At 38.3% G+C, this 24670-nt stretch overlaps 1 protein-coding gene and 1 long non-coding RNA gene across 14 annotated transcripts in view; one reads left to right on the top strand and one right to left on the bottom strand.

The window, feature by feature from the left end:
• HnRNP-K (Heterogeneous nuclear ribonucleoprotein K) overlaps window positions 1-24670 on the bottom strand; it is an 83655-nt gene that overhangs the window by 31159 nt on the left and 27826 nt on the right. For 2 of the 13 annotated variants that reach the window (XM_067103031.1, XM_067103029.1), the window contains exons 2-4: window positions 15419-15452; window positions 11143-11203; window positions 8524-8568 (exon numbers count right to left, since the gene is read on the bottom strand). In XM_067103031.1, coding sequence (XP_066959132.1) covers window positions 8524-8568; window positions 11143-11200 — 103 coding nt within the window. In that variant the 5' untranslated portion in view covers window positions 11201-11203; window positions 15419-15452. Of the gene's footprint in view, window positions 1-5637; window positions 7546-8523; window positions 8569-8769; window positions 8910-11142; window positions 11204-15418; window positions 15453-24670 lie in introns of those variants that run through there. The other 11 variants (XM_067103032.1, XM_067103034.1, XM_067103027.1 and 8 more) reach the window with 7 other exon arrangements.
• Window positions 16746-19860, top strand: LOC136838207 (uncharacterized). The gene is made up of 2 exons (XR_010852897.1): window positions 16746-17491; window positions 17559-19860. It is a non-coding gene; the product is annotated as an uncharacterized lncRNA (long non-coding RNA).

Raw genomic sequence — 24670 nt, 5'->3', positions numbered from 1 at the left:
CATGATTCAAATTCTCTCATGATAAGTAAAAAAAAAGCCATGATTCGAATTCTCTCATCATAACTAAACCATAATTCGAAGTCTCTCATAATAACTAAACCATGATTCAAATTCTCTCATGATATGTAACAAAGCCATGATTCAAATTCTCTCATAATATATAACTAAACCATGATTTAAATTCTCTCATAATATGTAACTAAACCATGATTCAAATTCTCTCATAGTATATAACTAAACCATGATTCAAATTCTCTCATAATATATAACTAAACTATGATTCAAATTCTCTCATGATATGTAACAAAGCCATGATTCGAATTCTCTCATAACATATAACTAAACCATGATTCAAATTCTCCCATAATATATAACAAAGCAACGATTCAAATTCTCTCATAACTAAATCACGATTCAAATTCTCTCTTCATACACAACTAACACATGATTCAAATTCTCTAATATAAAACAAATATGATTCAAATTCTTTCATAATAACCAAATCATGATTCAAATTCTCTCATAATATATAACTCATGATTCAAATTCTCTCATAATGTACAACTAAATCATGATTCAAATTCTCTCACAATATATAACAAAGCCATGATTCAAAGTCTCTTATAATAATTAAAACATAATTCAAATCCTCTCATAACTAAATCATGATTCAATTTCTCTCATAATAACTAAGCCATGATTCGAATTCTCATAATAACTAAACCATGACTCAAATTCTCTCATAATAACTAAACCATGATTCAAATTCTCTCATAACTAAATCACGATTCAAATTCTCTTTTAATAACAAAACCATGAATCAAATTCTCTCATAATATGTAACAAAGCCAAGATTCAAATTCTCTCATAATATATAACAAAGGCATGATTCAAACTCTCTCATAATACATAACTCATGATTCAAATTTTCTCACAATAAATACACCATAATTCAAATTCTCATAATAACTAAACCATGATTCATATTCTCTCATAATAACTAAACCACGATTCGAATTCTCTCATAATAACTAAACCATGATTCAAATTCTCTCATAACAACTAAATCATAATTCAAATTCTCTCATAATATATCTCATGATTCAAATTCTCTCATCATATACAACTAACACATGATTCAAATTCTCTCCTAATATATAACTAAGCCATGATTCAAATTCTCTCATAACATAACTATACCATGATTCAAATTCTCTCATAATATATAACTCGATTCAAATTCTCTCTTAACAACTCAACCACAATTCAAATTCTCTCATAAAATATAACTAAACCATGATTCAAATTCTCTCATAATAACAAAACCATGATTCAAACTCTCTCATAATAACAAAAGCACGATTCAAATTCTCTCATAATATATAACTCATGATTCAAATTCTCTAACAATATGTAACTAAGCCATGATTCGAATTCTCTTATAATAACTAAATTGTGAGTCAAATTCTCTCATAATAACAAAAACATGATTCGAATTCTCTCATAATAACTAAGCCATGTTTCAAATTCTCTCATAATTTATAACTAATGATTCAAATTCTCTCATAATAACTAAACCATGATTCAAATTCTCTCATAATAAATAAACCACGATTCATATTCTCTCATAATATATAACAAAACTATGATTCAAATCCTCTCATAACAACAAAACCGTGATTCAAATTCTCTCATAATATATAACTCACGATTCAAATCCCCTCATAACAACAAAACCGTGATTCAAATTCTCTCATAATAAAAAAAGCAAGACTCAAATTCTCTCATAATATACTGCATAACTCATGATTCAAATTCTCTCATAACAACTCCACCAAAACTTTCAAGAACGGGCGAATAATATTATTAGTGGAAGGGGAAAAGAGGGAAGGGGGGGCGTTATTGACCAGCCCCCCTCCCCCGGCCCCCCAAATTGCGCATGTATTGCACGTATAGCGCGCACGAACACGCGACGTGCGCACGAGCACGCGCGCACCAGGACCCACGAAAACATAATATCGACGACAATGGGCGCGAATTCCTCGCAGGTTTGTTTACATTCGGTTGCCATGGCAACCGGGAGGCCTCGGGGGTGTCGGGCGGCGTTCGGGACCGTCGCCGAAATTCGCTGGCTCGGGCTTCGAGATCCGAGGTTTCGTGATCCGCACGGTCACGACGTCATCGGGGAGGTGGGGGATTGTGGGAGGTCCCTTGGTGGTTATTATCATCATAATCATTATTATTGTAGCAATTCTATTTAGAATTGTAATTTAGGGGTAACTCGAAGTCACAGCCAGGCGAATCGGACGCTGGATTCCACGAAGGGAAAGTGTCATTAAGTATAATACTGGTGATAACACTAATAATATGGCCGTTATTATTGTTATTCTTCTGCAAAGATATGTACATAGACAAGTAATATGTATCTATAATGTACATACATTATATATATATATATATATATATATATATATATATATATATATATATATATATATATTTCCAAATATAAAACCATCAACTTGTTTTCGACAGACTTTGGCCGCATTATCTACCCCTGAAATCTACCCTTCTTGTTTACCTTCCTACCTGCCTACCTGAGAGAGAGAGAGAGAGAGAGAGAGAGAGAGAGAGAGAGAGAGAGAGAGAGAGAGAGAGAGAGAGAGAGAGAGAGAGAGCTTTTTCAAACCGACTGATACTATCTGACCCAAATTTCACCAAATATTTTTTTAAGTTACCTTTTATTTTCTCTATATGCACAGATCACTCTCACACTATATATATATATATATATATATATATATATATATATATATATATATATATATATATATATATATATATATATATATATATATATATATATATATGAAAATAAGAAGGCCCATCTTATTTTCATATTACACTGTAGTATTACAGAAAAAGACATATATATATATATATATATATATATATATATATATATATATATATATATATATATATATATATATGTATAATTACAAATATACAAATGTATCTGATGGTAGGTCAACCAACGTGGATTGCAGCCACGGTAAAAAAAATTAATTAAAAAAACAAGGGGGCATTCAACCTGATCCCAAATCACAGATGAAAAAAAATTGTTGAAAATATGGTATAAATATAAAAGACAGAATAAAACCAGTAGGACTTTTTGGAGTTTGGTGATATAGAGAGATATGTAGATATAAAGACAGGGGTCCTGCCAGAAAGAATTCAGCACTGTGTAGATTGGGGGGAGGGGGTTAGCAGATGGTATAGATTGCGGGGTGGGGGTGCATTACCTACTGATAATCAATGACAGTTCAACCCAGGCGCCAACATGGCGAGGTAGGTAGTCTTGGAGGGGGGGCAGGGTGTGGATGGGTGTCCATGACACACTCAGGTAGTTCCTGGCGAAGGGGAATATTAGCGTTCCTCCCGTGCATTATTAATTTGGGGCCGTGAGTCTACGACCTCGCGAATAATGGCTCGTCGCAAGCGCCTGTTGCGAGTCTCTGTGGCCAAAGAGGTCCTGCCCAATAATTTCCCATCGATAAAATCCACACTGTTCTTTCCTACATCTCTCCTGCCATCGGTCGCACCGTGATTCCCAGTCAGGTCGACTTTGCAACGACGTAAACGCGTCATATGTATAACATATACATTTCTGTGTGTGCGTCATTAGAGAGAGACCTTCCCCCTCCCCCAAAAATAATAATAATGGTCCACCCCCTCCTCCTCCTCTCCTCCCACCCCCAACATCAACACTTCCTAGAACCCAGCCCTGGGGGGGTGGGGGGGGGGGGGGGTTTGGGCACACACTAGACATGCGATCATGCATTTTTCATGGTGACTATTGAGCGATATTGAGTTCTAGGTGTCCACCACACTATGACTGCTCTAGAGAGAGAGAGAGAGAGAGAGAGAGAGAGAGAGAGAGAGAGAGAGAGAGAGAGAGAGAAATGCCCCCTCCCTCTTTCTCCTCTCTTTCTCTCCAGAAATAAATGATACCTGAAAACAGTTACATGGCAAACGATTTGGGAAGAAAAAGAAGACAAATATTTGGACAGGCCCAAACCACATACTGTACTGCTTGGGCCCTCTTCCCTTCCCCAAAAAAAGGGAGCAGAGGGGAGGGGAAGGGTGAGGTGGTTTGTGCTCTCTCTCTCTCTCTCTCTCTCTCTCTCTCAAATACCCACCACCACCACCTCTTCTAATTCCTTCTTATGCCAACATGTCGGGCAATTTTACGACCAATATCTCCTTGTCGCAGGTAAATTTAAATAAGGAACTCCAAGACACACACACACACACACACACACACACACACACACACAGAGAGAGAGAGAGAGAGAGAGAGAGAGAGAGAGAGAGAGAGAGAGAGAGAGAGAGAGAGAGCATGCACAGACCCACAACCACTCCCGAAATATATTTAAAGTCTCCCTAAAACTCTTTCTTTCATGTATGAGAGATGCCAGGTGGGCTTACATTCAACCTTCCCTTGAGTCACCTGAAATAAATATAAAAAAAAAAAAAAGCAATTAGCACACCCAGGTGTCCTCACGTACCCCCCGAGTCACATGTATATGCATATTAGGGAGTCACAGGTGCCACCAAAACACCTGTAAGGAGGTAAATATATATATATATATGATCAAGACCTTCCACAGGAAGCCAGGATAGCCAGGTTTGTTTCCTCATCACTTCTGACAAACTTGAAACTGGGGAACCAAGATGACCAAGACAGTAAGGTAACTTTCTCGTTTCTGGGAATTTAGAAGAAGAAGAAAAACACTGGCAAATAAGCAAATGAACAAGAGGGCAAAAGACAAAACAAGATAAACAATTAGAGAGGCCATCTTGCCTTCCCTTGACAAGAAGGTCAACAAATAAGTAAATGCAGAGTCTTGTTTCAAAACAATTTTGAGGGACATTCATAATTATTCATACCACCTCCATGACATATGGGGCTTGGGTACAGTGGGTATAGTTGCAGTAGGTACAGTTACAGTGGGTATAGTTACAGGATTATGGGAATGACTCATTCTCATCCTGCGACAATGACAGGATTATTCAAAACGTTACGGGATTGATGCAATATCATCCTCTTGGGGAGTTACAGTGGGTACAGTTACAGAATCCCATCCTGTTGGGGGCAGTTACAGTGGGTGGAGTTACAGAAACATGTATTATTTAAAATACCCTCCTGTTGGGTACAGTTACAAAGTCCAAAATGTCACATAACCTCGTCCTGAAATCATTTTGGGATACGGCCACCTTGGGTCCTGTGAGATTCGGGAATTGGTACAGCTATGGGAATGCGACCTCATTCCGGATACAGATACAGGAATGCAACCACATTCCAGTCAAATTCGGAGGGGGAGGGAGGAGGAGGAATAGGGAAGGGGACTGGACTGGACCACCATAACCTGTGGGGAAAGAAGAGAGGGGGCACAAAAGGGGGGAGGTGTAGTTGCTCGACCTGTTCTTGGGTCGAATTCCCGAAACAAAAGGACCGAGGACCGCCTGCGGGCCGGGAACCGAAACGGGAAGGAATGCTGGGTGAGAGAGACCCTATACAACGTCATGGAGGGGTGCAGCCGCTGGTGTGTCTTCCCCTGGACCACGACTGACCTGCAGAAGACGTCGTAGAAGGAGTAGGGAGATGAGGAGGAAGTAGAGGCGCCACCTGAAGGCAACAAGATGCAGTGTTGGTGGTGGTGGAGTTGTTGGAGTGAGAGGCCATGGTGGTGTTGGAGGGAAGGGGGAGGAGGAGGAGGAGGAGGAGGAGGAGGAGGAGGAGGAGGAGGAGGAGGAGGAGGAGGAGGAGGGGCAAGAGTGAGACAGAGAGGCCGCAGAGGGATGATAATGCACAGTGGGTAGCGTCGAAGGCGATGGGATGGCGAGACCCTCGTGAGGTATGGCACCATTGGCGGCAACAGCAGCGGGAGGTGGAGGCAAGGGCATGACGGGGTACTGGTGGGCAGCATCAGCAGCAGTAGCAGGTGCCCCGAAAATGGCAGCTGCTCGCAGCTGGAGTGCCAGCAGAGTCCTGGTGTCTTCGTCCGACTGGGCAGTCATCGTGGCAGCCTGTGGACGACAGACGAGGTCTTCGCTGTCGTGGGATGAAGAGGAACTCCTGCTGCTACTGCTGCTGCTACAGCGGGCACAGCAGCAGCAGCAGGCGTGGGCATGCTGCTGCTGCTGCTGCTGGGGCACAGAGAAGGGCAGGGGAGGGGGACGGTGAAGATTGGGGTATCATCGGCAGCTGTTGGACCCGAAAATGCTCGATGCATGAATGCAGAAAAGAAAGAACTTCAGGACAGAGGAGAGAATTGTTGGAGAAAAGGGGGCGATGGTGGGAGGTGGGAGGGAGGAGGGAGTGTTGGAGGGGCCAGGGGGAAGAGGGGAAGAGGGAGGGGGTAACACACAGGAGAGAACACTCACCAGGCACACCCAGAGTGGTGTGTGTTTTATTAGGCCAAACTTCTCGCTTTCATGGGAGAGAGAATAACAACAAACAACAATACAAGAGGCAAACCCATCAACAACAACAACAAAATTGTTTGCAACTCGTCACAAACTTGTCACAAATTTGTTGGCAACTCGTCACAAACTTTTCACAAAATTGTTGGCAACTTGTCACAAACTTGTCATAAAATCGTTGGGAAATTGTAACAAACTCGTCACAAACCGTCACCGACGGGATGTTGGAGATGTGACTTTAGTCTCCCCCTGTTGGTGAGACGATGTTGACAACACTTCCCACTTAACACAAAATTGTTGACAACTTGTCACAAACTCATAACAAAATTGTTGGCAACTTGTCACAAACTTGTCACTGACAGGATGGAGACGCGACTCGAATCTCCCTCTGTTGGTGAAGTTGTTGACAATGCTACCCACTTAAAACAAAATTGTTGGCAACTTATCACAAACTTGTTGGCAACTTGTCACGAACTTGTCACCGACAGGACGGAGATGCAACTCTAATCTTCCTCTGCTGGTGAAGTTGTTGACACGCTTCCCACTTATCACAAAATTGCTGGCAACTTGTCACAAACTTATTGGCAACTTGTCACCGACAGGTCGGAGGCGCAACTCGAATCTCCCTCTGCTGGTGAAGTTGTTGACAACACTCCCCACTTATCACAAGCTTGTTGGCAACTTGTCACAACCTTGATAGCAACTTGTCACAAACTTATTGGCAACTTGTCGCCGACGGGACGGAGACGTGACTCGAATCTCCCTCTCAACAAATCACTCAACGCAAAAAAAAGGGGGACAGACGGTCTGGACGTGTGATGAAACCGGGAGAAAGAGAGGCAGAATTGGGTTTGTGGGTCGACAGGCACCGAAGGGGGGGAGGGATTATGGGAGGGGGAACACGGAAGACGCCCTGAGCCCTGAACCGCACGAGAGGGACCCTTTAGCAGCACGTCTGACCCTGCCAAACGAGAGACTGGGTATATCTGTCTCCCTATTTCTTCTTCTTCTCCCTCTCCCTCATTTATACACCTCGTACTCATCCTCCATACCCTGATGCCCCAGGGGAAGGGGGCAGGCACCAAGAGCCATGCCCAAAGCAAGGGAAGAGGGGTACCTTTTTGGCACCTGTCTTGGGCACCAGTCATCTCTCGCCGATATACAATTGGGTAAATTTAGCGTGAATGATGCCCACAAGGTGGAGGAGGAGGAGGAGGAGGAGGAGGAGGAGGAGGAGGAGGAGGAGGAGGAGGAGGAGGAGGAGGAGGAGGAGAACTCATTAATTATTAATTTATTTTGACAAAAAAAGAGAGAGAGAGAGAGAGAGAGAGAGAGAGAGAGAGAGAGAGAGAAATATATAAATGGCACTCTAGAGAGAGAGAGAGAGAGAGAGAGAGAGAGAGAGAGAGAGAGAGAGAGAGAGAGAGAGAGAGGGCACCTGACTTAGTCATGAGCAAACCGATGCCAATTCTATTATTCTTGCAGATCGATGATGCCCTGGGCATAGAGGAGGGGAGGGGAGGGGAGGGGGGAGGGAGAGGGAGAGAGGGAGTACAGGCACTGTTTCCGGGGTCTATGGGTCTCTCTCTCTCTCTCTCTCTCTTTATCTATCAATCTCTCTCTCTTTATCAAACTCTCTTTACATATCTATCCACATCATCTCTCTCTCTCTCTCTCTCTCTCTCTCTCTCTCTCTCTCTCTCTCTCTCTCTCTCTATATATATATATATATATATATATATATATATATATATATATATAATTGTATATGCACTTCTATCATTCTCTATTTTCCCTCACGCTCTCTCTCTCTCTCTCTCCCCTTCTGTGGGTGTGGCCAGTTCGTGGAGAGAGAGAGAGAGAGAGAGAGAGAGAGAGAGAGAGAGAGAGAGAGAGAGAGAGAGGGAGGAGGGGTACGTGTTTGTAAATAGCCAAATTTAGACAGGAACCACCTTTACGGGGAGAGATATAGATCTCATTAACTCTCTCTCTCTCTGTGTGTGTGTGTAAATTAAATAAGTAATTATGGCCTACCTTCATACACCACTGTTCTGTTTGGTAACCGGACGTGGCACTTACCTGTGGAGGGAACGGGAGAGCGAGTGTTTAATAATAGTCGTAATAATAATGATAGTAATAATAACAATAACAATTAATGTTTCTAAATTTCATCTGAATATGTTATGTCTCTCTCTCTACATATATATATATATATATATATATATATATATATATATATATATATATATATATATATATGCAATGTCTAGTTCAACTCACCTCTGAACATAATGAAATAAATTCACTAAAAAATTCACTAAAAATCAAATAGACTGAACGACAAATCTAATTTATAATCAGACTGACTGACTCGAAGACTGCAGAGAGAGTGAGAGAGTGAGTGAGTGAGTGAGTGAGAGAGAGTGAGAGAGAGAGAGAATGTGTTTGTGTGCGCAGTGAATTCTCTCGTTATCAGATAAGAATTATTATCAGGGCAGGCAGGCCCTGAGACAGAGAGAGAGAGAGAGAGAGAGAGAGAGAGAGAGAGAGAGAGAGAGAGAGAGAGAGGTGTATATATATATGGATAGTTTTAGAGAGAGAGAGAGAGAGAGAGAGAGAGAGAGAGAGAGAAAGTATCATTACCATACTCACAAAAGCGTAGCAGTACTGTGGGAGATGCCGCACTATAATAAACACTAAATATATATATATATATATTTTAAATATATATATATTTCGATCAATTCCTCGACAACCTTCGCACTTAACACTTGGAAAAGTCCCCCAAAAGTTGCCCCAACTATCGACGGACCCGTCCAAGTGCCCGGGAGATAAGTAAGTTGCGCGACGCCCAACTTACGGCCACTTAAGTAAACACTTTTTTCGACTTTATAAGTTTATCAGTCTAATGGCGTCCGTGATAAGGGTGGCGTGGTGGGAGGGAGGGAGGGACGCGGGGGGGGGGGGACGACCACCACACCACAACACAGCACACACACAATCACGTGCAAAAGATCCGCCGCCGATCGACGCCCTTTGCGCGCCCGCCGAGGGCGATGCGACGGATGGGCGGAGTGCGGTTGCCTTCGGGAAGGGCGTATGTACCTCGCAGGGCGTGGTGGAAGCCGCCTCCGACGGGCGAGGGGGTATTAATAGGCGCCTTAGGAGGTGAATATATGTCTTGGTTTGTATACGACGTCGAAGGTGGTGATACGTGGCAAGGGAGGGTCGGGGCCGGGGAGTGGGGGGATCCTAGAGGGGTAGCTAGGTAGGTGCGTGACGTCACTGGCAGACGTATGATGACGCTCATAAACACTCACATAAACACTCGCTAACAAACGCAAACAAACGCGCCTGCGACGCTCGGCGAGTTTTGAAACAAACGCCAAAACACTCTACGGTACTGGGCGAGTTTTGGCGACTGTTTAAAACCGGCTAAAACTCGTTTTTTTTTATATATTAAAATGATGGATGTGTCCGCCGGGGTCGAGAAAGATACTACAGTGTGGCATCGTCGGAGAATTCCGACCCCGTTGGTGTAGAGGCCGGACCTCGATAGAGTGAACAATGTACATGTGTATGTATGTACACGCTCACTCACTCACCCCTCCACTCTCTCTCTCTCTGTCAATCTTGCTCAATCTAGTATGTCAGTCTTTCTCTCTATCTTTCTCAACCTGTCAATTTCTCTTTCAACCTTCTCTCTCTCTCTCTCTCTCTCTCAATCTATCAACCTCTCTCTGAACTTCTCAATCTCTTTCTCTGTAAATCTTGCTAATCAATCTCTCTCTCTCTCTCTACCTGTCAATCTTTCTCTCTCAACCCATCAATCTCTCTCTCTCTATCTTTCAATCTTTCTCTCTCTCTCTCTCTCAATCTATCAATCTTTCTCTCTCAACCCATCAATCTCTCTCTGCCAATCTATCAATCTTTCTCTCTCCCTCTCTCTCTCTCAATCTACCAATCTTTCTCTCTCTCTCAACCTGTCAATCTTTCTCTCTCAACCTGTCAATCTCTCTTTCCCTCTCTCTCTCTCTAACCCTCCCCCCTCCAACTACCACCGCAAACCGCCACCAAGGCAAAAAAAAAAAAAAAAAAAAAAAAGACACACCCTTCCAAACTCGAACCAACCGTTGGCCCAGAACCACCTTCCCAGAGAGAGAGAGAGAGAGAGAGAGAGAGAGAGAGAGATTTGGGTCACAGGAAGTGGGCGGTGTCCCAAAACATACATAGGTCTTAATTACTCTATTGTGTGTTTGTATAATTATGCTTTCTCCGTCACACTGAGAAAGCATAACTTTCTCTTGAGAGAGAGAGAGAGAGAGAGAGAGAGAGAGAATCAGGAAATGGGAGAGAGAAAGATTGACAGCAAGTGAGAGAGAGAGAGAGAGAGAGAGAGAGAGAGAGAGAGAGAGAGAGAGAGAGAGAGAGAGAGACTCCCCAAATATCTCAATTTGAAAAAATAACCAGACCTCGGAAAGAGGGAAGCCACCTTACTCATCCCGGCACTTCAAAAAAAAAAAAAAAAAAAAAAAAAAATTATTTATAACCAAAATGAAAATAACAAAACCAAAATAAACAATAAATAAAAATAGTAAAAAACAAAGTAAAAAAAAAAAAAAAAGCAAATAAAAACAAAGAAAAACAACTAACCCTGGTATCTCTGATATTTCCAATCCCTGGCGTCCGGAGAGTCAGCCCTGTTCAGCATTACCTGCAACGCGAACAAAAGAAACAAAAGGAAACAAAAAGTTATTAACAGAATAATTAACAGTTTCTGACTTTATCAACAGAAAAAAAAAAAAAAAAGTGACTCGCTACCACAAAAAAGTTATCAACTTATCGACAACAAGAAACAAAGGGAAACACAAAGTTATTAACAGAATTATTAACAGTTACTGACTTTAGCAACAGGGAAAAAAATAGTACTGATTCGCTACCAAAACAAATTAACAAATTTTAAAAAATGTTATTAACTTATCAACAAATATAAAACAAAAGTTATTAACAGAATAATTAAGTTACTGATTTATCAAGAGGGAAAAAAGTGACTCGCTACCAAAAAGACAAGTTATTAACTTATCGACAAAAAAAAAAACAAAAGGAAGCAAAAAGTTAACAAAATAATTAACAGTCGCTGACTTATCAACAGGGGGAAAAAAAGTTACCGATTCGCTACTAAAACAAAATAAAAAAATAAGTTATTCACTTATCGACAAAAAGAAACAAAAGGAAACAAAAAGTTATTAACAGAATAATTAACAGTTTCTGTCTTATCAACAGGGGAAAAAAGTCACTGATTGGCTACCGAAACAAATAAAAAAATAAGTTATTAACTTTTAAAAAAAAAAAAAAACACAAAAGGAAACAAAGTTATTAACAGAATAATTAACAGTTGCTGGCTTATCAACAGGGAAAAAAAAAGGTACCGATTCGCTGCCGAAACAAATTAACAAACAAAAAATAAGTTATTAACTTGTCGACAAGAAAAAAAGGAAACAAAAAGCTATTCACAGAATAATTAACAGTTACTGACTATCAACAGGAAAAAAAGTTAGATTTGCTACCAAAACAAATTAAAAAAAAAAAAATAAGTTATTAACTTACTGACAAAACCAAAAAGGAAACAGGGTTATTAACAGATTAATTTACAGTTACTGACTTATAAACAGGGAAAAAGAGTTACTGATTTGCTGCCGACAAAAAATTTTTTTTAAAAATAAGTTACTAACTTATCAATGAAAAACATTAACGAAAGGAAGCAAAAAAGTTATTAACAAAATAATTAACAGTTACTGACTTATCAACAGGAACAAAAAAGGTATTGATTTGCTATGGACAAAAATATTTAAAAAAATAAGTCATCACCTTATCAACGAAAAATACATTATTAACTTACTGACTAAACAATAGAACAAAATTTATTAACCGAATAATTAAGTTACTGACTAACAACAGGGAAAAAAGTTACTGATTTGCAACCAAAAAAATTTGTATTAACTTATCAACAAACGGAAACAAAAACTTATTAACAATAATTAACAGTTACTGACTTGTCAACGGGGGAAATTAAGCTACAGATTTGCCACAAAAAATAAAAGATAAGTTATTAACTTATCAACAAAAGAAACAAAAAGTTATTTTAACAGAATAATTAACAATTACTGACTTATCAAAAGGGGAAAAAGTTATTGATTTGCTACTGAAGAAAATAAAAAAATAAGTTATAAACTTATCAACGAAAAACATTGATAAAAGAAAACAAAAAGTTCCTAACAGAATAATTAACAGTTACCGACTTTTCAACAAGGGGGAAAAGTTACTGATTTGCTACCAAGGAAATGAAAAAAAGTTATTAACTTATCAACGAAAAACATTAATAAAAGAAAACATAAAGTTATTAACAAAGTAATTAAGTTACTGACTTATCAACAGGGAAAAAAGTTACTGATTTGCTAACGAAAAAATACAAATAAAACAAAAAGTTAACAATAATTAACAGTTACTGGCTTAACAGGGAAAAAAGTTACTGATTCGCTTAAAATTTTTTTTAAAAAGTTATTAACGTGTTATCAATGAAAACCATTAAATGAAAACAACAAGTTATTAACAGAATAATCAACGGTTACTGACTTATCAACAAAAAAGTTACTGATTCGCCACCAGAAAAAAATTAACAAAGTTATTAATGCAGCAATCAAAAAATTAACAAAAGGAAACAAAACATTATTAACAGAATATTTAACAGTTACTGACTTGTCAACAGAAAAAAAAAAAAAGGTGCTGATTCGCTCCCAAAAAACGTAAAAAAAAAGTTATTAACTAATCAATGAAAAAAATATTGACATTGACAAAAAAAAAAAGTTATTAACTGAATAATTAACAGTTACCAACTTGTCAACAGGGAAAGAAGTTACTGAATTGCTACCAAATTAAAAAATTAACAACAAAAAGTCAACAAAAACAACCAAAAAATTATTAACAATAATTAACAGGAAAAGTTACTGATTCGCTAATGGAAGAAAATTAACGTAAATTATCAACAAAGACAAACACAATAAAAAAAAAGTTATTAACAGAATAATCAATAGTTACTGACTCATCAACAGGGGAAAAAAGTTACTGATTCGCTGCCAAAAGAAAAAATTAACACATAAAATAAGTCATTAACTTGAAGAAAAAACTTGTCAACAAAGGCAAACATAAGAAAATGAAAAGTTAACAAATTAATAACAGTTACTACAGAAAAAAATTAACAAAAAGTTATTAACTTCTCAACAAGAACGAACAAAAGAAAACAAAACTCAACAAAATAATAACTGCAGAATTATTGACTTATCAATGAAGAACGTTATTAACTCATCGATGTAGACAAAAAAAGAAAGAAAACAAAAGCATGGACAAAAAAATAACAAAATAAATAACAGTTGTTATTAACTTCAACAAAATAAATGTTATTAACTTACAATAAAAAAGTTAATAACTTCTCACCAACACAAAACTCATTAATGACAATAACACAAACAAAAGAAAAATAATAACATTTGATTAGTTATTATCAATAAAAACATAAAAAGAAAAAAATAAATAAAAGTTGATAAGTTATTAACTTACAAAAAAAAGTTATTAACTCTTTATCAACACAACCAGAACTCGTTACCGACAGAGGAACAAAAATGCATAAAAAAAAATTAACAAAATTACAGCAAGCGATGAACTCTTTATTAAGGCAAAAATATACTCGTTATCAACAAAATAAAAAATAAAGCACAAATGGTTTTGTTATTAACATAACTAGAAAAATAACAAAAATATTGATAAAAAGTTATCAACTTGTTATTGACAGAATAAAAAGTTATCAACTTACTTTAAAAAATTATAAAAAGTTATCAACTTACTGAAAAAAATTTAATCTTGTTATTGACAGAATAAAAACAAAAGTTATCAACTTGTTATTGACAGAATAAAAAAGTTATCAACTTGTTACTGATAAAAAACAATTTCTCAATTTATTATTGACTAAAAACAAGTTATCAACTCCTCATTGACAACAAAAAATTATCAACTTGATGTTGATAACATAGGAAACGTTATTAACTTGTTACTGACACAATAAAAACACGTTTTCAACTTGCTGACATAACAACATCAGTTATCAACTCAACTTGTCAGCGGCAAAATAAATGTTATTAACTTGTTAACATAAAAAGTTATGATCTTGTTACCGACACTCTAAAAACCCAAAATTATCAACCAGTTACTGACACAAGAGAGTTGTTACAGATAACAAAAAAATCAAGTTATTAACCAATTATTGGCAATGAACAAGTTATCAACCAGTTATTGACAAAATACCAAAGTTATCAACTTGCTATTGACAAAAAGCAAGTTGTCAAATGGTTAATGACAAAAGTTATCTTGTTAATGACATAATAAAAAGTTACCAACTTGACAAAAAGTTATCAACACACTGACAGAGCAACGAGGTATCAACTTATTGAAAAAATAACCCCCCCAAAAGTTACCAACTTCTTACTGACAAAATAAAAAGTTATCAACTTATCTGCAAAACAACAAAACTTATCAACTTGGTATTGACAAAAAATAATAAGTTATCAACTAGTTACTGACAGAATCATTCCAAAAGTTGTCAACAAGTTACACACAAAAAAACCAAAAGTTGCCAACAAATAAAAGTTATCAACCAGAGAGAGAGAGAAAGAGAAAGAGAGAGAGAGAGAGATATTCCCACAATGCAACACACATGATCTAGGATGCTTTCCTGCGCTCTCACTTTATAAACACATTTAGGTTTAAGTTGCTTACATTTACTAAAAGAGAGAGAGAGAGAGAGAGAGAGAGAGAGAGAGAGAGAGAGAGAGAGAGAGAGAGAGAGAGAGAGAGAGAGAGAGAACTATCATAAACATACCTTGATTGGTCCCAGTGAGGAAAATGGCTGTTCTCTGCAAAAGAAAAAAAAAAGCAATTACTTCTCCCATAAAGTCCAAGACTTTAATTACTCCAATATTCCCATAAAATACAAGACTTTCATTACTCCAATATTCCCATAAAGTCCAAGACTTTTATTACTACAATATTCCCAAAGTCCAAGACTTTCATTACTTCAATATTCCCATAAAGTCGAAGACTTTCATTAATTCAATATTCCCATAAAGTCCAGTACTTTAATTTTACTTCAATATTCCCGTAAAGTTCAAGACTTTTATTATTCCCATAAAGTTCAAGACTTTCATACTTCAATATTCCCATAAAGTCCAAGACTTTCATTACTCCAATATTCCCATAAAGTACAAGACTTTCATTACAATATTCCCATAAAGCCCAAGACTTTTATTACTACAATATTCCCAAAGTCCAAGACTTTCATTACTTCAATATTCCCATAGTTCAAGACTTTCATTACTTCACTATTCCCAATATTCATTACCAATATTCCCAAAAAGTCCAAGACTTTCAATTCCAATACTAAAGTTCAAGACTTTCATACTACAATATTCCCATAAAGTCCAAGACTTTTATCCAATATTCCCATAAAGTCCAAGACTTTATTCCCAATATTCCCATAAAGTCCAACACTTTCATTACTTCAATATTCCCTTTAAGTCCAAGACTTTCATTAATTCAATATTCCCATAAAGTCCAATACTTTAATTGTACTCCAATATTCCTATAAAGTCCAAGACTTTTATTATTCCAATATTCCCATAAAGTTCAAGACTTTCATACTTCAATACTCCCATAAAGTCCAAAGACTTTCATTACTCCAATATTCCCATAAGAGTCCAAGATTTTAATTACTTCTATATTCTCATAAAGTCCAAGACTTTCATTACTTCAATATCCCTAATAAATAAATTAAAAAACAAAAATTCACAGAAAATAAAAAAATATAAAAAAAAAATTAAAAAAATTACAAATTTTATGAAAAAACTGAAAATAATAAATAAACCCATATATACATTAATAAATATTATTATTTCCTACCAAGCTAACTTATTATTATTATTATTATGTTTTTTGTGAGAATAACAATGTGTCAATCTTCATTCTGAATATGATGATGATGATGAAAATAATAATAATAATAATAATAATAATAATAATAATAATAATAATAATAATAATAATAATAATAATGTTTTTTTTTTTACAAAATAAGGCAGACTATATTTTTTTTTTACAAAATAAGGCAGAATTTTTTTTTTTTTTTTTTACAAAATAAGGCAACAATTTTTTTTTTTTTACAAATTAAGGCAAACTTTAAAAAAAAAAAAAAAAAAAAAAAGGCAGACTATATTTGTTTGTTTTTTCTACAAAATAATGCAGACTATATATTTCTTTTTCAGAATAAGGCAGACTTTTCTTTACAAAATAAGGCGGACTATATTTTTTTTTTTTTTTTTTACAAAATAAGGCAGACTTTTTTGTCTTGCAAGATAAGACAGTAGACTCTGCTAGTGATTGCTGTATTAAGAGTATACGCACAAATTAGTCGTAACAGAATGTAGCTAAGATAAGAGTCCTAGCCTAAATTAGGGCCCTAGCCTAAGATAAGAGCCCCGGCCTAATCCCTTACACAGCTCAACAGGCAATTAAGAATTAACAAACGACAAAAGAGAACCGAGGCCGAACTCCGACGTTTTCCTTCCAAACTTTGGGGAAACATTTCACATTTTACGATTTCCGCTGACCGAGGCTCAGTTGCAGGGTGCTGAAAAAAACATGTGGCTTTAACAGCAAAGAATCTATGGCTATTTGCTCTGTCCCGGGGAATCACTCCAAACTTGTTCGGAGTTTTCCGCAGACCGGGGTTGTCTCGGAACTGACCAAATACATTGAAAGTCTTTGTTAAACGAGGGAGGGGAATAACGCCCCCCCACCGCCCCCGCTCCTTCCAAGTCAGGGTAGATGCCTTACATTAGGTTAGGCTGGGGTCTCTCTCTCAGGTTAGGTTAGGGCCTCTCTCCCTACATTAGGTTAGGTTGGGGGTCTCTCTCTCTCTCTCTCCCTCAAGTTAAGTTAGGGCCTCTCTCCCTACATTAGGTTAGGTTGGGTCTCTCTCTCTCTTCTCTCTCTCTCTCTCTCGAACCCAATTTGTATTTCTTGAAAACTCGACACCATGCTCTTTACTTTTTTAATTGAATCTCTGTCTGTAATTTGTAACTGAATCCCATGATATTGATTTTTATACCCTGTAACTTAGTCTGTTGTGATAAAATCAGTAAAATGTGGATTTCCAAATACATGTTAGACTTAACTTCTCTTTTGTCATTTGTTCAGAATTAATTTCCTTCTGAATTTCCACTGTCTCGGTTCAGGCTACGACTCCATTTTAGCCGCAGTAATGTATATTGTAAGTTACTACTAACTTGCCTACTCACTTAACACGGCAATCATTAGCCCACCACCTAGTTTTGTAAGAAAAGTATCAAGTATAAGTTAAATTTTTGTTTAGTAAATTGTCTGCATATAACGGGTCCTTGTGCTAAATTTTTTTATTTTTGCATTTCTTAATCAGTGAACTCCTTTATAATAAACAACTTTTACTATAGTCATATTTTTTTTTTTATTTCAGGACTTGCAGCCTAAAAGTTTGTCCTTTTGAAAATAATTTCAAAAGTATTTCAATCTGTCAAGGTTAAAGTTAGCAGTTTGCACCTCACTCATCTCATTGCTAATGAATGCAAAAACCACTTTACATTAACCTATTTTTATCACGGTCGACATTCAAGTAGAAAAATTCTCCTCGTTCCAAAAATATTTAAGGTATAAACCTAATAACACACTTGAATTAGACTCCTGTTTATTTTGAATGTAAGATTTTCATAAAAGACAGTTATTTTTAAAAGGTCTCATTTTCACATCCAGGCCTCATTACTTGTGCTTAATTTTTTTTTTATAAAGGTGTCTTATTGAAACGAATGGCACCGTACTCTAAACAGTGAAATGAGATCTAAGTGAGCTTCTTAAAAAACACAAAAAACAAAAAAAAAAACACACACATTTATGCCTAGTTTGAAATTCTGTGGTCCCGACAATTCAGCTAATAATTAGGAGGACCATACCATAATCTGGGCATAACGGGAAGTCAGGGCACCATGCCTAGGTTAGGTTAGGTTAGGTGAAGGGAAGGTTAGGATAGGATATATTAAGCGTTTTTGGTCATTTTTTTTTATTCAAATACATACTTATACTGTACAATTTGAAGTTCATAGCTGTAATCTTCCTTAACACATTAACTCCAGTAACCCAATTAGCATTTCCTCAAAACTCAGTCCCTTACACTTTCTTATTTTGAATTAAATCTTTATCTGCATACGGCAAATGCAGTACTTTATACTGTACGACAGTAAATTGTAGCTGTTAAATTAGCAGTGCACAAAATATACTTTTAAAATGAGGAAGGCATACATCAAAGTTAGGCCCAGCTTCTCTTTTGTCATTTGTTAATTACTGAGTCAGGGCTTAGGTGAAGATTATTTTAGCCATGTGTTATGAATAACAATTCTACAAGGAGAGTGGAATACATCACTTTCAAAGTCCCTTTTCATTCTGGGAAGACTCAAGTTGAATAGTAGTTTGCACCTCACATCAGGTTGCAAATTTATGCAAACTACTGCATATTAACCTGACTTTGTCATTGTTAACAGGAAAATAGAAAGACCTTTCAAAAATGTTTCATGTATAAATCTGATAACACAACTGAATTAGACTCCTGTGTTGATTTTGAATATCAGACTTTCATAAAATTTGCTCTTCATTCTTTAAGATTTAAAAGGTCTATATTTTCACATGTAGGCCTAATTGAATGTGTTCAGATTTGTATAAATGTCTTCCAGCACTGTACTATAACATCTGATAGGCCTATGCAGCATTGAGTATTTTTTTATAGAATCTGGAAAGGCAAAATGCAACCCAGCATATAAAGGAAGGCCAACATTAAAAACCAAATAAAAAAACAAATAATTAAATGAAACCCATATAAGCTTGCTAAAAAAAAAAAAAAAAAAAAAATTGCAACGTTTGAAATTCTGTGGTTCCAACGATTCACCTACTTATGTACTCAGGAGGGTCATACCATAATTTGGTCATAACTGGAACCAGGCTTATAGATAACTGTGTGGTACTGAACTTATAGATGACTATATGGTACTGAATCTTATAGAAGAAAATGCAAGGCTGTTGGAATTAAGTGAATATCTACTACTCTACTTAATGGCGCACAGTCTAGTCTGGGAGAATTTTATAGGAGAAAAACAAAAATGTTATAAAACATCCACACATTCGGAAAATTGAAGAATAAAAGACTGAAAATATTTCCCTACGATAGACAAGTATCTTAAAAATAAATTTTTTTTTTTTTAAAGCAACTGATGAGTTAAACTATATTTTTCACAAAAATGAATTTCAGTATAAAAAAAAAAATTCTAAATGAGTCGCAATCAGTAAAAGCAGCAATGTTAATAAAAAAGATGTGAGGTGGGGGTAGGTCCCGTTTTCTTGATCTAATAATAAGCATCCTTTGAGTTTTGACTAATTATAACCAAAACTGTTAAACGATTCAGTAGCATGAGATCTAAACTGAGGAGATGGGATTGGTACAGATCTTGCTTTCTGTGCTAAACGTCATTTTTTCTTTATACGGCATAAATAACATGGACCAAAAGCATTACCGTGAGGAATTTCAGTTAAATTATCCAAATCTATAGTTTTTGCTTAATAAAAGTCGGAACTCTATGAAGTTCCCTCTGTTATCTGAGTTCACACATTTCCCACCGATTCAAAACTTAAAATTAACAGAAGATCTTAACCAATCTCTTTACGATTTTAATCATGTATGTTCATCTCGTTTAGCAAAGCTACCAGTCAAACATTCGGTCTTTTAATTCAATTTTGAAATGTTTTACACAGTTCTTGAATTTATGAGAAATTTATGTCAGGTCTACAAGGGACTTTTTGGGCCCATAATAATAAAACCTAATTTTTTTGTTTTTAGAGTAATAGTAAAGTTATTGTATTATTCTGAAGGTATTTTATTTGTTAAACATCTGCAGAAAGTTTAGTCAATACCAACAAGCTAATAAACTTGTACGAAGCTTTCAAAGATTTCAAATGAATTATGCGGCAGCTCAAATTTCGAAATTCGTGGTAGCACTCTTTTGTTTTGGGTGTAGGTACGCTGCCCCGCCCACTATCGGGGGAAGAATAGGTACAACTTAGCTAAGGAGCTCAATTCGTTTATGCTCTATGTCCATGAGAGGGGAGGGGCGGGCTCCGATCATGTAATTATTTGGTAAGTAAAGTATATATAAAACTTTATTTGACAATAAAAATGTCATTTTTATATAAGTAACTTACCAAATAATTACATAGCTGAATCCCACATTGATTGGAGGTGGGACAAATGGACATATACTACCCAAAAAACTACTCGATATGGAGGGTAATTTGGGATAGCAAATTGGCTAGCATCTTGGATCCAATGCTTGTTGCAACCTTACCTGGTGAGGGAGCACCAGCGGACAGGTGCTGCCTCTGGTCGTGGCTCTTCTCGACCTGTAGCGGAGTGGCGGTAGAGCCAAGGGTTGCCTCTACTGAGTGGGTGCTCTGCAACATAGGAGGTCAATCGCAGGTTGCCAAAGCTAGCAATCCCAAAGGGTCACATATAAATAGTATGTGGATCTGCCGCTGCCCTGGGCACAGTACAACAGAACAACAAGGACCAGATAAAATGAACCTGAACCACATGACATTTTAGCCAAAACCATAAAATAGAGATTGGTGACACTCACGACTCAGTGTCCACCAGACTTCCCAAGAAGTACAACTATCCTTATTCAAGGAGAGTGGATGGAGGGAAAGGGAAGACGTTCCTCCTATCCTTCATCCCCCAATACCATGCCGGCTGCCAAGAACAGACATAAAGTACTGCACTTTTCGTACACTGTTTCAATGTCCCGTAAGTAAAACATGGCAAACACTGACTTGCACCTCCAAAATGTAGTTTGCAAAATTGAAGAGAGAGACAGGTTACGTTTAAAAGACAAAGACGTCGCCACGGCTCTTATTTCATGAGACTTTACTTTGCACAAGGGTAGTAAATCATCTTGAACTCACGAATGTGCTTCTGAAATCACGGATCTTAAAAAGAATGATACTGAAGTGCATTCTTGGACAAAGGACGGCTGGGGTTTTTAATAGAACACCAAAGATTAGGGGCCGATCCTCTAGGGTTTTTGGTTCTCTCGAGGTATACTCTTAGAACTCTTACCGGGCAGAGGACTTTCTCTTGATCGGATGGGCCTGGTACTTCTGAGAGGCTCTTGATAGAAAAGGAGCGAGGCGCTCCCAAGGGTTAGCCGGGTCCTCATTTTTGGCCAAAAAATCCAAAATTAGCAAGTATACCACATTGCCTTGTGAAAAACCTATCCTTTTATCAATGGCAAGAAGCTCGTTGGCTCTCTTGGCTGTAGCCAGTGTCACCAAGAGTAATGTCTTCTTCGTAAGATTCCGAAGTGACGACGACTCCAAAGGTTCAAACGGTGGTCCTGAAAGCCAGTTGAGGACCACATCCAAGTTCCAAGCGACTCCTGAGGGTTTACTTTGCTTACTAGTATTCAAATGTTTGATTAAATCACTGATGTCTTGGTTTAAAGACAGGTCTACTCCTCTATGTTTGAATACTGAACTCCACATCACTCTGTAACCCTTGACAGTAGATGTTGCGAGTCCTTTCAATGTTCTGAGATATAGAAGAAAATCTGCGATTTGGGCTACAGACATTTGAGAAGAGGAAATATTTTGCTCTTGGCACCACTTCCTAAAAACTGCCCACTTGGACTGGTAGACTGCAGAGGAAGATTGTCACCTGCACCAAGCAATAGCCTCTGCAGCCTTCCTTGAAAATCCTTTCGCTCTGACAAACTTCGTGACAGTCTGAAGCCTGTCAGAGTGAGAGTGGATAACCCTTGATGGTATCGGAGGAGGTGCGGCTGTCTGAGAAGACTTCTCCTCTGAGGAAGTAGCCTTGGGAAGTCTGTCAAAAGGCTCAACAGATCGGGGAACCACTCTTTGTGTGGCCAAAACGGAGCGACTAGGTCATTGACACGTTGTTGTGTGAACTGAACTTCCTCAACACTTCCCTCACTAAGCTGAAAGGGAGGGAAGGCGTAAAGGTCGAGGTTCAACCAGTCCTGCAACATGGCATCTGTTGCCCATTCTTGTGGGTCCGGAGCCGGGGAGCAATACAAAGGAAGACGATTGTTCCTTGACGTCACGAACAGGTCTATCGACGGCTTTCCCCACAGGTCGGTGCACCTGTGGATTGGGTGTCCATTCCGTTGGTGGGACCTGTTTGCCACGACTCAATTCGTCCCAAGGACGTTCATCTTGCCCTGAATGAAGCCAGTCACTAATTGGGTCTTGTTGCTCTTTGCCCAAAGAAGGAAATCCTTTGTCACTTCGTAGAGCGTAAAAGAATGGGTCCCTCCTTGACTCTTGATATAAGCTAGGGCGGTCATGCTGTCCGAATGAACCGGTACTGTCTTGTGGAAGGTCAGCATTGCAAAGTGTTGAAGTGCCAGATGAATCGCTTTTAGTTCCTTTACGTTGATGTGGGGGTTTCTTTCGGAAGGAGACCACGTTCCTGACACCTCCATGTTGTTGAGAAGGGCTCCCCTACCCAGATCCAAAGCGTCTGAGTATAACGTTAGGTCGGGGTTTGTTGGAGCCAGAGACCTTCCTGTCGAGAATCTGTCTTCTGCTAGCCACCATCTGAGGTCTTCTTTTATTTGGGGAGTGATGCTGAAAATGAATGAGTCCGGGAACGACTTCCTTTTCCAATTGGCCTCGAGGTAAAATTGCAGTGCTCTTGTATGTAGCCTGCCTAATGGAACGAACTTCTCTATGGAAGAGAGAGTTCTGAGAAGACTCCTCCATGCGTTGGCTGAGCAAGAGTGGCGAGTTACAAAGTCCTGGACTTTCTTGCAGCAAGATAGTATCCTGTTGGGATGGAAAAGCCCGAAAACTCTGAGAGTCTATCACTATCCCCAAATATAGAATAGACCGAGTTGGGACTAACTGTGACTTCTTGAAGTTTATTAAAAGGCCTAATTCTTGGGCGAGACGAAGAGTTTTCTGCAGGTCCTCCGAGCACTGAAATCTCGACGGGGAGCGTAGGAGCCGATCGTCCAGGTACAGAGAGATGTTTATCCCCATAAGATGTAGCCATTTCGCTGGGGGAGAGAGTACCCGGGTAAAAACTTGAGGGGCCGTGGAGAGTCCGAAGCAGAGTGCCTGAACTGGAAGACTCTGTCCTGGAACACGAATCTCAGATACTTCCTGGAGTCCGGATGAACTGGAATGTGGAAGTACGCATCTTGCATGTCGATCGTAACGATCCAGTCTCCCTGATGGATGGCCGACAAAACTGATTCGTCTCCATTTTGAATTTCGTCATTTGAACGAAGCAGTTCAGGGCACCGACGTCCAGGACAGGTCTCCATCCTCCCGGTGACTTGGGAACCACTTCCCGAGATAGGGCCGAAAACCTCTCTGAGTCTACCGAGTAGGCTGCTAAGCTCATGGGAGAGGTTACTAAGGGAGGTTTCTCCCTGAAGGGGATCGCACAGCCTTCTCTTAACACTTTCAGCATCCACAGCTCCACATTTTTCTTCTCCCATACTGTCCAGAAATGGGAAAGTCTCGCTCCCACTGGAACACGGAGGACGGACGTCTCATTTTCTAAGAGTTTATTTGTTGATGGGTTTCCTAGATGGCCTGGAGGTTCGGAGGTTGGCTCTAGGTCGGGACTAGAAACGGCCTCTAGAACCTCGAAAGGGTTGTTGCTGCGGGGGCGACGACATTCTAGGAGTTGTGCTTGAAGTGGCTCTTGCAGGGAACTTGGTTCTTTTGGTGGATTGAGTGAGGAGGTTTGAGCTGACTTCTTCTGTAGATCCACTGAAATCCGTTCCAGTGTCTCCTGCGGGAACAGACTATCCTTGTCCAGGGGTGCAAACAGCAGCGAAGAACGTTCTGATGGGGTGACTCCATTTGCATTATACGAGCACCACAATCTTGTTTCTTGAGGACTACTGGTGTGAAGATGGTTACTAGTTCTACTGCTCCTTCTCTTACGGCTCTATCCGCGCACCCCAGTACT

Source organism: Macrobrachium rosenbergii, unplaced genomic scaffold, assembly GCF_040412425.1.
Source record: "Macrobrachium rosenbergii isolate ZJJX-2024 unplaced genomic scaffold, ASM4041242v1 171, whole genome shotgun sequence".
NCBI classification, from domain to species: domain Eukaryota; kingdom Metazoa; phylum Arthropoda; class Malacostraca; order Decapoda; family Palaemonidae; genus Macrobrachium; species Macrobrachium rosenbergii.
Note: the sequence above shows the minus strand (reverse complement) of the source record. Positions and strands in the feature narration are given on the sequence as shown.